Here is a 14,424-nt window from a genome sequence, read left to right as displayed (position 1 = left end):
ACTACTACTGGAGGATGCCTTGAACAAACTTGAATCTACAATACTTGGGGATGCTTCAATATCAAAATGACTAATCACGGCTTTCCTGTTCTTGAAAAGATTTTAAAAGATTTTTCCTATTTATTCCTATGTAAAACTTTGATCCCCCATTGTGGACCCACCCTACCCCCGGGGATCTTGATTTCAACAAATTTGAATCTACACTACCTAAGGATGATTCCATATCAATATGACTAATTGTGGCTTTGTTGTTCTTGAGAAGAAAATTTTTAAAGAATTTTCCTATATATTCCTATGTAAAACTTTGATCCCCCATTGTGGCTCCACCCTACCCCCGGGGGTCATGATTTGAACAAACTTGAATCTACATTACCTGAGGATGATTCCATATCAAAATGACTAATTGTGGCTTTGTTGTTCTTGAGAAGAAAATTTTTAAAGAATTTTCCTATATATTCCTATGTAAAACTTTGATCCCCCATTGTGGCCCCACCCTACCCCCGGGGGTCATGATTTGAACAAACTTGAATCTACACTACCTGAGGATGATTTCATATCAAAATGACTAATTGTGGCTTTGTTGTTCTTGAGAAGAAGATTTTAAAAGAATTTTCCTATGTATTCCTATGTAAAACTTTGATCCCCCATTGTGGCTCCATCCTACCCCCGGGGGTCATGATTTGAACAAACTTGAATCTACATTACCTGAGGATGATTCCATATCAAAATGACTAATTGTGGCTTTGTTGTTCTTGAGAAGAAGATTTTTAAAGAATTTTCCTATATATTCCTATGTAAAACTTTGATCCCCCATTGTGGCCCCATCCTACCCCCGGGGGTCATGATTTGAACAAACTTAAATCTACACTACCTGAGGATGATTTCATATCAATATGACTAATTGTGGCTTTGTTGTTCTTGAGAAGACAATTTTTAAAGAATTTTCCTATATATTCCTATGTAAAACTTTGATCCCCCATTGTGGCCCCACCCGACCCCTGGGGGTCATGATTTGAACAAACTTGAATTTACACTATGTAATGAAGGTTTCCCATAAGTTTCAACTTCTCTGGCCCAATGGTTCTTGAGAAGAAGATTTTTAAAAAAAGACACCAAATTTTCACTTATTCTTAATTATCTCCCCTTGGAAGAGGGCATGGCCCTTCATTTGAACAAACTTGAACCCCCTTCACCCAAGGATGCTTTGTGGCAAGTTTGGTTGAAAATGGCCCAGTGGTTCCGGAGAAGAAGTCGAAAATGTGAAAAGTTTACAGACGGACGGACGGACGGACAGACGAACAGACGGACTACGGACAAAATGTGATCAGAAAAGCTCACTTGAGCTTTCAGCTCAGGTGAGCTAAAAAGACAACAAATTTTCACTTATTCTTAATTATCTCCCCTTGGAAGAGGGCATGGCCCTTCATTTGAACAAACTTGAACCCCCTTCACCCAAGGATGCTTTGTGGCAAGTTTGGTTGAAAATGGCCCAGTGGTTCTGGAGAAGAAGTCGAAAATGTGAAAAGTTTACAGACGGACGGACGGACGGACAGACGGACTACGGACAAAATGTGATCAGAAAAGCTCACTTGAGCTTTCAGCTCAGGTGAGCTAAAAACGTATCACACCTATTTAAATAAACTCTACAAGAGGAGAGATGAGACTCCAACACAAAGAAATTGTATCCGTTTTCCGTTGATTGAACACATGTTTACAACTGACGGACACATCAACATTTAGGAAAATCATCAGTGTAGGGAATAGAACCACAACAATGAAATAAATTAATGTGTTAGAGTCCAGAAACAGGTGCTGAAGTGGGTGGGGGTATTTTTTTTTTTCCAAGATGACAGCTTTTGTCCCTTGTAGAGTTTATGTATATGTGTGATACATTTTTTTTTTAAAACATGGTATTTCTTGTCTGAAAGTGTCAGAATCTTTATTGTATCAACTTTTAAAGTGTATTTAGAGTAGATTCAATATTTTATTAATTTATTTTACATTTAACAACACGGAAGACAAGCCCCTATGCTGCGGATGGCCCCCGTGTCTTAAATCCTACTAAAATATGAACACAATGAAAATCGTATCACTTGCTAGCTCTTCCTGATTTTAATGAGGTACGCATGTCTAAGATATTCTATATATTACCAAATTGTTTCATGGCATATCTTCATTTAACTTACAATTCACCTAATGATATTATACTAGAATTCAGTTCTTAAGAAAAAGCTGTTTTACAATTATACACTGGGATCATAATACTTCTAGAGCAGCTTTCCCTTTTAAATGCTGAATGGATCTGGCTTCGGGGCCACCAACTTATAAAAATCTCAGCTCAAATCTCAAACTTAAATCTTAGATTTCTGCCTCACCTGAGATTTTCCTAAAACTTCGTGCCACCAACATTTCTGAGATTCGACTCACGTAAGCTGAGATTTGAGAAAAATCTTAGACTTATTCTCGTTGTTATATGCGACCTTTTTTCCTATATTGCACAGAGTTTTTGAATCAATAATTGAATTGTTGTTTATGCAATGTTTTGGTGTATAATGGCGAAAATACACATTCTCAACTTCCTTCGTCTTTTATTTGCTGTTTCGAGTCATTCAACGAAAAGGATTCCATTACGACCTTTGCAACAATAAATGTTTACCAAATCCCCGTACAAAAGTCCCTACAGAAGAATAACACAAAACCATATCCAAACTTTGCAGTCTTGGCTCGTCTGACGACATAAAAACACAAAAACGTACATCGAGGCGTCATTTCCGCCATTGTGACGTTAGTGTTGAAAGATTACGAAAAGTAGGTAGGCGGATCAAAACTATATTTCGCAGACCGATTTTTCTTTCTTTTGTTTTAAAATGTCAGATATATAAATTTACTTTTAATTCTCCGTAGGAAAAGAAAAATATTTCAGTTATAGGGACTTTTTGCATTTAGAATAAACCTGAGTGATTTTTTTCCCTAGCAGATTCAAAATTTTTTAAAAAAGTCAATAAATAGCTACATTCTTATACATGTATGCTGAAATAAATATCTTGAGTGTTTCGTAATTGTGCGTAAGTATGATAAGATGGACAGCGAACATATCCAGGAGCGGATAACATTTTACAGGATTGTTTATCAAGGAAATCTGAGAGGAATTTTTAATTGTCAGGAATTTCAGGTCACCCCCTGTGAGAAAATGTTACGGAAAGTCTTTGTATTTCTTTTTAAATATATATAATATAAATAAACAACGAATATAGCACCATTTGACCAATATTCATCGTTACACTTGAAAACCAAGTCAATCTCGCATACGCTCATCAATTGATCAGAAATTGAGTAATCACTTATTTCATATCGTAAATTATTATAAAAGTTTCACTGCGTAATGATGTAATATTTTTAACGTAACAACTACGGTCCATACTTGTTTTAACATTTAAAATGTGTTACTTGTACAAAAAAAAAAAAAAACCTGTTTGTTTAAAAAAATTCCATTCGGCCAAGTGCAGTTGAATATATGCAATTTTTGTTGTGATTTATACATGTACCTCAGAATGGTCATAAGTCAAGTTTATTCTTATAAATAATATAAACGGTCAAGAATATAAGTTTACGCACAATGCATTGTGAGTATATAAAGTCGATCCCCATTCTCAATTAAGAATTTTATAGATTTATTTAAGAACCAAATTAGACTGCTATCATCAGTGAAATAAATGGTGATTTATATATTATTTCGAAAGAACAAAATATTTGTTCATGGAATTTTAGACAGATTTCTTTAAATATCTGCGTATAATTTACACGAATAAGTATATTGTACGTCAAGTAAAATATAACTACCGGAGAAAAAAAACAAAGGAGGGGCTGGGTAGGTTTGACATTTTATCTAGTCATATTTCCTTTTCTGATATACATGGATATTGTAAATTACATGTAATAAATTTGCCATGGCACAAATAGCACTCTTAAATATGCATTTAATTAATTATTAATTAAATTAATTCCTCCTGAATGAATGAAGATATACATGTACATGTTATGTATAAAGTGTCACTAGAATATTCCTGTAAATTAATTCTTTCTTTTTTCTTTATTATCATTATCATTTTTTTTTCTTTTAGTAAAGTTTAAAGTGCTTGATTCCATGCATGGAAAATACTATAATAAGAATAATTACAAGTGCGTAATTAAGACACCCCCCCCTCCTCACGGGATGATCAAGTTTTGGTACAAATTAACATTCTTTCTGTGCTTGTAGGCCTATGTTAATTTCGTGTATTCATGGATTAAAATGTGCACTGTCATAACATTTGCATCATTTTACCATAAAATAATTCTGTGAGATTTTGTTTGAGACTGGTATACATTAAACTCAAGATTTTCTGAGAAATCTCAGAATTTTTTCTCAGCTGAGTCGAAAAAAACGTTGGTGGCACGCATGTATGAGAAAAATCTCAGACTTTAGGAAAAATCTCAGATTTGAGAAAAAACTCAAAAGATAGGTCTGAGTTTGAGAAAATATTTGTTTGGTGGCACAGATCAGTGAGAAAAACTCAAATTTTCTGAGAAATCTCAGATTTGAGAAAATCTCAGCGTTGGTGGCCCCGAAGCCTGATCTTACAATAATTGATTTAACCAGTAAACAATTATCTCTTAGACACAAAGCTATATTTACCGGGGAAAACCTCATACTAAACAAGCTTAATTGAAGCTTTCACTATCAAACTCCAGTTCCAGGTTTATTTGTATCTTATAATAAAATATAGCCCTATAAAATTACATACAGTTTATTAATTAAGCCATGAATGACCTTTACCTTCTGATCAAAGTCAACAGGTGTGAGATGAAAGTCATACAGAGGAACAAAGTACCCCTCAAGGAGCCCCATCAACAGAACGAGGTGGACGCCATCATGAAACTGTCAACAAAAAGAATACAGTTACCCTACATCACAACAAGAATAAAAGAGTTACATCCCTTTATGTCACATCTTACACATACATTTACTTTATAACAAATATGTACTAGGTGGTAAAATTTTAAATATTTTTTTGGAAAAGTTTATCTTGATTTATCATCATAGAAATTAGAAAGTACTGTATAACATATTTTAATTTCTATTTAATTTTACCTGAGATTCGATGTCAGTGACCTCTAAATTAATTTTCATTAATTGTTTGTTTACAAAAGTCACCAACGTCTGAAAAAAAAAATAAAACAATGTTTAACTCAGAAATTAGATTTAAATTTTACCACAAAATAAATGTTGGATATCAAGATATATCATAGATAATTAATACATATTCCCTTCTACATCACTGACACACTTTCTTAATCGAATACTGTGTGACTTATAAATGTCATTTCAGCAATATTGAGTGGACAAGACATGACTGATTACCTTTTTGACGAGATTCAGTTTGTCTGGAGCATGATCAAACAGTGTGTCAAAGGCATCTCTCTCTAAAAAGCCAAGGAGCTTAAAATGTATTATAAACTACGAGTACTCAAGCAGCATAAAGGTTTTCCTCTGTATAGAAACAGTTAATGATAAGGAAAATGATGAATTTTGATACTGTTTTACATGTATTGAAACAGACTTGAAAGGACAAGATAGACTAAGAACCCTTTTTGGCCCCAAGTTGGGGTGTCTCCAAGAATGATGCAACAGTTAATCAATAAAAACTTATTGTGCAGCTCTGTTAAGGCTGCATAAAGGGGGCGGGGCCTAATTTATACGGGAAAAATTTACCGTGACATCACACAAATATAGCAATTCCTCACAATAACAGAAAATGAAATAATGTGTGATTCTAAACCACATAAGAGTAATGAACTACATCAAAACTTACCACTGCATTCATTTTTATCCCTACTTAAACCCCACACAGCAAGGTATAAACAGGTCACTGATCGCAATGCACTTGTCGACATGACATCATCATTGTAAAATTTGACGCATTTTATGTGCAGTGAGAGGCAGATCAAGTAATTTTTTCACAGTGAAAAATGCTTTTTATTATTAAACAGAATATTATTAGCAAATCCTAGGTAAACCATTAATACAAATCTGAAACATTTGTTTAGTCTCATTATTTAAAAACTATCAAGAGAATGTATTGAATTAATTCTACCGTGTTTTTGTCTACAGGTTGTGCATGTTTCTCGCCGAGATGCCTCATTATATCGCCTTTTCGCAAGGGCATACACTTAATAGATCTTGACCATTTTTTGAATATACATAACGGACACATTCCATAACTTGAAAAGTGCTGCTACTTTCCTGAAATCGAGAGCATAACTTAATAAATACTAAAATACTTGGTAAAGGTCACACAACTTCGGCATAAGCCAGTTAACTTGAAATTCAAACTTATAAAATGCGAATTCTATTTAAAGCAGCAGCACTTTCCATAAACTGCAAGTAATGTAGAAACAATTTATTACTTAAATTTTTAATTTTAACTAGGATATGCCCTTGTGAAATTGAAATTTGTTTGTGACCTACATACAGTACACATTATATGCATTTATCACATAACTGTCAAATTACGTGACCAAACCAAATTCAGTACAGAGCGGCGTATACAATGTTATTTCAAATAATATTTAAAGTCATGTGATGATATAGTACCTTTACAAAAATAAATTCAGTTTAAAAAGATATGTATTAATGCACGTTTATATATTGTTGATTTCTTCAAAGTACACCTTAACAATGCTGCATGTCATCCTTTCATCCCGGTTACAAAATAATTATTGATTCTAATTCATGGGATACACAAAGGTCACAGGAAGGTCACAAAATATGCCAGTTTCCCAATTTTCTAATCTGTTTGCAAAGTTCCATAAATTTCACAGCACATTTGGTTTTAGAAAACACAGAGCACAAGCTTGCCTATCTACCCTATTTATATATTTCATGCACTAGTTTAAGATGCATCTTGTGTATAAAAATCACAGATAGGCAAGCTTGAGCTTCATGATTTCCAAGTGAAAAGTATCTCAAATTTGATGAAAATCCATCAGAATTGAGGAAATTTGGTAAAATGTCCTACTTGGGCACCCTCTTGTGGCCTCCATGTATGCTTTGAATCAAAGTTAGTGCTGGTTTTAAAACAAGCAACTGCAAGCTATCAAAATTTTAACTGTGTTTTGATTTTCATATCAATTAAGGGGCCAAATTGCAACTGGGTCATTACCATACCTTCTCCTTGATAGACCTGTATAACTGTAAACCTCAATCTACAGTTAAAATAAACAGAATAAAGAAGAGAGGAAAAGACTCACCAAATCTAGCTCCAATGTCTCTGAAAGAGAGAACAATAGATACATGTATACAGTAAAATGTTCACTTGTATGTGTGCACACTACTTTCGTGCAATGCCCAAAAAGCTGAAATACTTTTCTTTTCATCAAAATTAGAAAATAGTACTAAACTTTATTACAGATATACAAGTAGTTTACTCATCTTTACTGCAGTCTTAGGAAAAATGTGAGGGTAATAAGAATAATTTGCTTCCCTTTGTATTGGTCATTCAATATATTGTGAGAAAAATGACAAAGCAATAAATCTTACAGTGATCAATCAGAAAAAAATGATTTAAATCAGTCTTATAAAAAATGAAATTGAAAATACAAGTCAGGAAAATGAAATCATGAATTACCATATATTCCTTACACAAAATTTTGGAAGAGTTAATAATGATGATGCAATGTGGACAGATTAACTTTAAAAAGTATGACACAATTTATATGGGTTAAGAAGCAAGGCAAGCACATAGAATAAAAAGTATGTTTTTTTTTTTTTTTTTGGGGGGGGGGGGGGGCTGTGCACTCCCACATTTGATCAAGACTGTTTTTGCATGAAAATTCCCCAAGCATGATTTTGACTCTCGTGTATGACTAGACATTCTGAAGACTTACTCGTTAACAGTTGTGATGTCTTCAGCAACCCTACGTGGTTGTAACATTCCATCTCTTTTCTGTTCAATTCAAAAATAACATTACTTGGACATCATTTCAATACACAACAGGATACAAAATTCTGCAAAAACTAAATCTAAAATACTGTGAAACACCCTAGTCCTCTCAGTTGTATTGCCATTCAGGTAACTTTAAAAAATGGAAATACAATGTTATTTTTCCACATTTTGTTTGAATACTACAAACAGTTCCTTTATTTACCGTGACAACAACTAGGTTCACAGAAACATTTTCTGGCAATCTGATTGGTGCTCGGAAATGTCTTGCCAAGGCAACTAGCAGATGAAGAATGGCCACCAGGTTTTTCGAGTGAACACCTAAAACAATAAAAGTCATCTGTTCTAAAATTCTCAGAAACAGGTACATTTTATGCACAATTCATATGCTACACAAATTAAATAACTTCAATAACAAAATATGAATCAGTATGATTTTCAAACAAACTTTACCTAAGATTGAGTAATTGTTATCTTTACTAAAAAAAACTAGATGCTGTAGAAAATCATCATTTTTAGACCCCAATTTGCCCCAGGGTGAAAATGAAAATCCTAAAACATTGCACATCTACAGAACACAATCAATCATAATCCATATCTGACTAGTGGATAAATGGGTGGATTCTATAAATAACTTACTATCTACACTCCATTTACTCTGGGTCCAGGGAGGACTCTGATGTAGAATTCTGTTGATGACTGTTAAGATGATCTGTAGTTTTTGTTTCTGACCCTGCTCAGACTGTGTGACCTCTGGAACTTCAACCCTTAACCCTGCCAGTTTCTCTGCAAAGGGAGAAAACTCCTGAGTTCAATGATACCTAAGAACTTTGAAGAACGAATTGAGATAGAAATTGATCAGTATTTAGGTAAAAGCACCAATTACACATCTATGTGGCAGCCAAAAATGTTTGCTTTTATTGTAAACTTTTCATTCTATTCTCAGTATTAAAATACAGAGAGTGTAATAATCAGGGAGTGTAATAATCAGGGAGTGTAACATACAGGGAGTGTAATAAGCAGAGAGTGTAATAAGCAGGGAGTGTAATATACAGGGAGTGTAATATACAGGGAGTGTAATAAGCAGGGAGTGTAATATGCAGGGAATGTAATATGTGGGAGTGTAATAAGCAGGGAGTGTAATATACAGGGAATGTAAAATGCAGAATTCTTTTACTCATTGTACAGAGCATCCTTCCTGACATTATGTCAGTCTGGGTGAGTCTTGCCTGCTGTCTGATATAAATCAATATTCTGGAACTTTCTATTTTGCTGGGTTTTGTATTTGAAGTAGATAAATCCTTGACTTTAATTTATCCTGAGCTTCCTTAATTAATACTTACCAATCAACTTCTGAAGAATTTGACCATCAAACAAATCTTCCTCAATGTCCTTAACGATGATCCGGTCATCAGCAAGAACATCATTGATCCAGTCCAGCAACATCTACAATGTATAAAGATTAATTCAGTCCAGCAACATCTACAATGTATAAAGATTAATCCAGTCCAGCAACATCTACAATGTATAAAGATTAATCCAGTCCAGCAACAACTACAATGTATAAAGATTGATCCAGTCCAGCAACAACTACAATGTATAAAGATTGATCCAGTCCAGCAACATCTGCAGTATATAAAAATCAACAATCAAATGAAGATCCAGTCATCAACCAGAACATCACTGATCCATTCTAGCAACATCCACCATGTATAAAGATCTTCAGTCAACCATTATTGTGCAGAAAGTTAAGCATTCTTGTGCATAAATATCTACAAAGTTCAAAACATTCCAGCAATATCTAACATGTTTAAAGATAATTATTATAACATTAGAGTCCAGAAACAACACAATATACAGCAAATAGATCTTATATCCACAAAGATCCATCACGACAATAAGACAGACAGCTCCTGAAGAGAAACATTAACATCTAAAACTTGATGAAACAGATGTTTTAAACCTTAATCTTGTCAAGATTTACTTTAATCAAACATGCTCTACCGGGAGCCCTCATCAAACTTTCTTATTATAAATTTACATTTATCTACAGCCTTAAAGGGAACTCATTTACTTTTACCTTTATCAATTCTTTAACTTTGGGATCATCTCTGGACTTTTATGTTTACCTTTATCGGTTCTTTAACTTTGGGATCATCTTTGGACTTTTACCTTTATCAGTTCTTTAACTTTGGGATCATCTCTGGACTTTTATGCTTACCATTATCAGTTCTTTAACTTTGGGATCATCTCTGGAGTTTTACCTTTATCAGTTCTTTAACTTTGGGATCATATCTGGACTTTTATGTTTACCTTTATCAGTTCTTTAACTTTGGGATCATCTCTGGAGTTTTACCTTTATCAGTTCTTTAACTTTGGGATCACCTCTGGACTTTTATGTTTACCTTTATCAGCTCTTTAACTTTGGGATCATCTCTGGACTGTGGTTCAATCATTGATCTCTCTTCATTTTCATCTAAAATAGAGTGATTTCAAATTTAAGTCATTGCCTAAAATAATAGCTTGCAACAGATATCTAAAATGTTCTGATATCTCTAGATTCATATGTTCAGATCTGTTCAAACTTCAATTTGTAGCTAAAGGATTTAGACCTCTCTTACTCAGTCTATAGGTGCCTGGGGCTAGAGGGAGACTACCCAGTGTGTATCCCTCAGTTCCAATGTCTGGGACTGTAGGGCTGGTGGATGACTACTTACCTTGTCTGTATCCCTTGGGTCCAATGTCAGGGACTGTAGGGCTGGTGGGAGGGTACTTACCCAGTGTGTATCCCTTGGGTCCAATGTCAGGGACTGTGGGGCTGGTGGGAGGGTACTTACCCAGTGTGTATCCCTCAGGTCCAATGTCAGGGACTGTAGGGCTGGTGGGAGGGTACATACCCAGTGTGTATCCCTTGGGTCGAATGTCGGGGACTGTGGAGCTGGTGGGAGGGTACTTACCCAGTGTGTATCCCTTGGGTCCAATGTCAGGGACTGTGGGGCTGGTGGGAGGGTACTTACCCAGTGTATATCCCTCGGGTCCAATGTCGGGGACTGTGGGGCTGGTGGGAGGGTACTTACCCAGTGTGTATCCCTCGGGTCCAATGTCGGGGACTGTGGAGCTGGTGGGAGGGTACTTACCCAGTGTGTATCCCTCGGGTCCAATGTCGGGGACTGTGGGGCTGGTGGGACCGTGGGAGGGTACTTACCCAGTGTATATCCCTCGGGTCCAATGTCGGGGACTGTGGGGCTGGTGGGACCATGGGAGGGTACTTACCCAAAGTGTATCCCTCAGGTCCAATGTCGGGGACTGTGGGGCTGGTTGGAGACTCAATTGCATGTTTTCCCTCCTCCTGAAGCTCACTCACTGAAATAAAATATAATAAAACTGTAAATAAAAATTGACCACATAGTTTTAATTTAAAAGCCTAAAACTAAGATGAATGCAGCAATTAAAACTATCTTAATCAAATTGGTTTCAAGAGAAAGAAAGAACAATATAGAGGAGAGTGAGAGTGAGATGAGGAAAAATGACAGATTGTTAAACAGTTGATTAGATTCAGGGTCAAATCCTCTTATGAGGTATCAAGCATAGGTATCTAGTAGAAAAGAATTTAAAATTATCCTGCTAATGTTAAGTATTTCACAACAATCAGGTGTGATGATGCCCACAAGGCCCTGCACTTTAAAAAGAGAAAGAAGATGTAGTCACACACTTAAATTACAGAATCCAGCAACATGGGTGACCCACACCCTCACTAGCTTTTTTCAATATTTAGTAAAGAAATTCCAATCTTAAATGCAGAAATACTGACATAAAGTAATGTTATTTACATTATTTGTTGTTTGTAATTTACATTTAATTTTCCTACTATACAGTATTTGTATTCACTCAAGTCATTTGATACATATAAGTGTTTTTTGAAAACATAGCTAGCCTCAGTGAATCCTAATACAGGATTCGACAGTAACGGTAACCCGCTAGCCCTGGACAACTGAAAATTAAGGTCAGGCTACTAAACATGTCTTCAAGCTTGCCCGGCAGGGTTACTGAAATTTTTTATCAAACACTTACTCAGAGCAATTGTAAAGATTTATAATTTTAAAAAGTACAAGTTTCGATTTTGTTACAGTCATGTAGAGTATTCCAAATCACCCCGCGTTTCGCTATTCTCTGTAATTTACCTTATCACTGTACCTAGCACGACACTTCCACATATGTGACAACCAACCAGGTTTTTTTTAAAGCATATACTTTTCAGATACAAAAAAAAGAAGAGGTAAACATGCTTTAATTAAAAGGTTAACAATTTAATTCATTAACTTGTTATCTTTATTTAAGAGACACCCCTTTTGAAAACATTGCATGCATGGTTTTCATCATAGATGTCGTAGCATCAATTGCTGCATTTGTAGCCCCCTTACAATTTGGGTAATTTCCAATCACATGTGTACATGACCGCAGTCGAACAAATATTGCACACGTTGCACACTAAGTAATTAACTTAATATCAACACGAAAAATCAAAAAGTAAATGATTTTTTTTTTATTTTGGGAGACTTTTTGTAAACAATACCAAATAAATAATTAATCAATTATATAAGTGTTTTCTTGTCGTTTTCTACCTGTTCTCTTGGTGATTCAAAATACCCAGAAGTGACCCGCAATACACTAAAAAGGTGAGTAAATATAACTGCCCTTCAGGTCATTGAATCAAAGATGGACTTGCTGTGTAATGGAGATACCTGGCTTTCCTTTAACACCAAATAACCAGTTATAAACTTGTTAATCTAATTCTTTGCAGTCAAAATGTAAAAGGTGATGTAGAATATTCTAATTGACTATACATATGGAATTTTTCAAATAGTAAAACGCCTTAGATACAGTCATGAAGTGACATATAATTTTACCCAAAAATACAGCCAGAATGCAGGATTTGGCATCTCTATTTTCAAAATTTTCTGGGGGAGGCCCCCCTACCCCCACCAGCAGGAGGGGGAAACCCCCTCTCGCACCTACCCCCCTCGCTGCTTCCCGACTTGGCCAGCAGCCTTTGGCTGCTGGATAACTAATTCATGAACAGGGCTAGTGGAAATTAGAAATTGCTGGCTCGCTGGCTTCTATGGTTTTAAAGTTAGTGTCGATCCCTGTAACAGGTCTAGGAAAATCACTATATTTAGCTATATAGCTAAATCTACCTATATAGCTTTATTTACCTATATAATATAGCTTTATTTAGCTATTTCAGAGTAAATTTCTGTTTTATGAAAAGCAGACAAAAAGTCGCATAATGAAATGAAATGGACTGAAAACAATTCACCAAAAACCCACTTTTAAAAATGTTTATCCTATTGTGCAATTGCAATCAAAGATCTAAAAGTTTTGGGGCTATGTATAACAGTTAATCTGTGAATAAGCAGCTACTTTAACAAAGAAAAGCAGTTTTGGTCAACAAGATAATTGATTGGTAATAATTCAGCACATTGCAAGGCAATCACACTTAGTCATGCCTCATCACACTTCCAGTAATGGACAGCTATCCAAACAATAGAGATGCATTTTTTGGTTAAAAAGTGTTTAAAAGAGGCAATGTTTTTACTATCGATGCCCTAGGTTGTTTTTATCAAACCTTTTTTAAAAAATATCAGCCATAATTTTCATGCGACTTTTTGTTTGATTTTCATAAAACAGAAACTTATTCTAAAATAGCTAAATAAAGCTATATTATATAGGTAAATAATGCTATATAGCTAAATATAGTGATTTTCCTGGACCTGTGTAATACACATGATAAACTAATCTAGTCTTTTTAATAATCTTGGAAAATTTAGCAGCAAATAATCAATTATCCTGCCAATATTTGGTTTTTCATACCTATCAAAGAACCGAAATACACATATGCATTAATCAAACATGAGTTTTGGCCTTATTTGGAAAACATTTCAGGAAACTAGATGTAAACAAATCTTGAACTTTGATTTTAATTACGTTTCCAAAACAATTATAATACTAATATAAACAAACAAACGACTTTAGGACCTTCTTTTGCTTTCTTCTTCCTGGCCAGAGTTCCTCCTAACTTATCTAGAAACGACTCCTCCTTCTTTTTTGGAGTCAGAGTACTATTTGGAGAGGTAGCCATTTTTCGTTTCCGGTTTACCTCTGGAGCAACTAATTACAGAAGTGGTCTCAAAGGAGAATGAACTGTTTACCATTTGCGATTGACTAAATTACTTTGAATTAAATATCGATATCTGAAATTTAATTATATAAAACTCAGAGAATTGCAAAAGGTTACAAAAATAAACGATTCTATATTAACAAAAATATTAAAATATTATTGTACGGTAGGAAAATTAATTCCCGGATTTAATTTCCCAAAAAAATTTTTTTTTTGCTTAAAGATAAATGCAGATATATTTTTTATCAATCAGTATTCAACAAA

General features: G+C 34.7%; 1 protein-coding gene across 1 annotated transcript in view; it reads right to left on the bottom strand.

Moving 5' to 3' along the window:
- LOC133185199 (uncharacterized) overlaps positions 1-14,139 on the bottom strand; it is a 58,074-nt gene extending 43,935 nt beyond the window's left edge. The window contains exons 1-11 of the mRNA XM_061320291.1: positions 14,019-14,139; positions 11,256-11,345; positions 10,388-10,458; positions 9,326-9,428; positions 8,622-8,768; positions 8,188-8,303; positions 7,927-7,985; positions 7,291-7,310; positions 5,402-5,463; positions 5,132-5,200; positions 4,817-4,918 (exon numbers count right to left, since the gene is read on the bottom strand). Coding sequence (XP_061176275.1) covers positions 4,817-4,918; positions 5,132-5,200; positions 5,402-5,463; positions 7,291-7,310; positions 7,927-7,985; positions 8,188-8,303; positions 8,622-8,768; positions 9,326-9,428; positions 10,388-10,458; positions 11,256-11,345; positions 14,019-14,121 — 942 coding nt within the window. The 5' untranslated portion in view covers positions 14,122-14,139. The remainder of the gene's footprint in view (positions 1-4,816; positions 4,919-5,131; positions 5,201-5,401; positions 5,464-7,290; positions 7,311-7,926; positions 7,986-8,187; positions 8,304-8,621; positions 8,769-9,325; positions 9,429-10,387; positions 10,459-11,255; positions 11,346-14,018) is intronic.
- Positions 14,140-14,424: the final 285 nt, after the last annotated feature.

Source organism: Saccostrea echinata, unplaced genomic scaffold (assembly GCF_033153115.1).
Source record: "Saccostrea echinata isolate AGI-Se365-2 ecotype Australia unplaced genomic scaffold, CSIRO_AGI_Sech_v1 ptg000012l, whole genome shotgun sequence".
Lineage (NCBI taxonomy): Eukaryota > Metazoa > Mollusca > Bivalvia > Ostreida > Ostreidae > Saccostrea > Saccostrea echinata.
The sequence above is the reverse complement of the archived record's forward strand: the minus strand, read 5'-3'. Positions and strand labels throughout refer to the sequence as shown.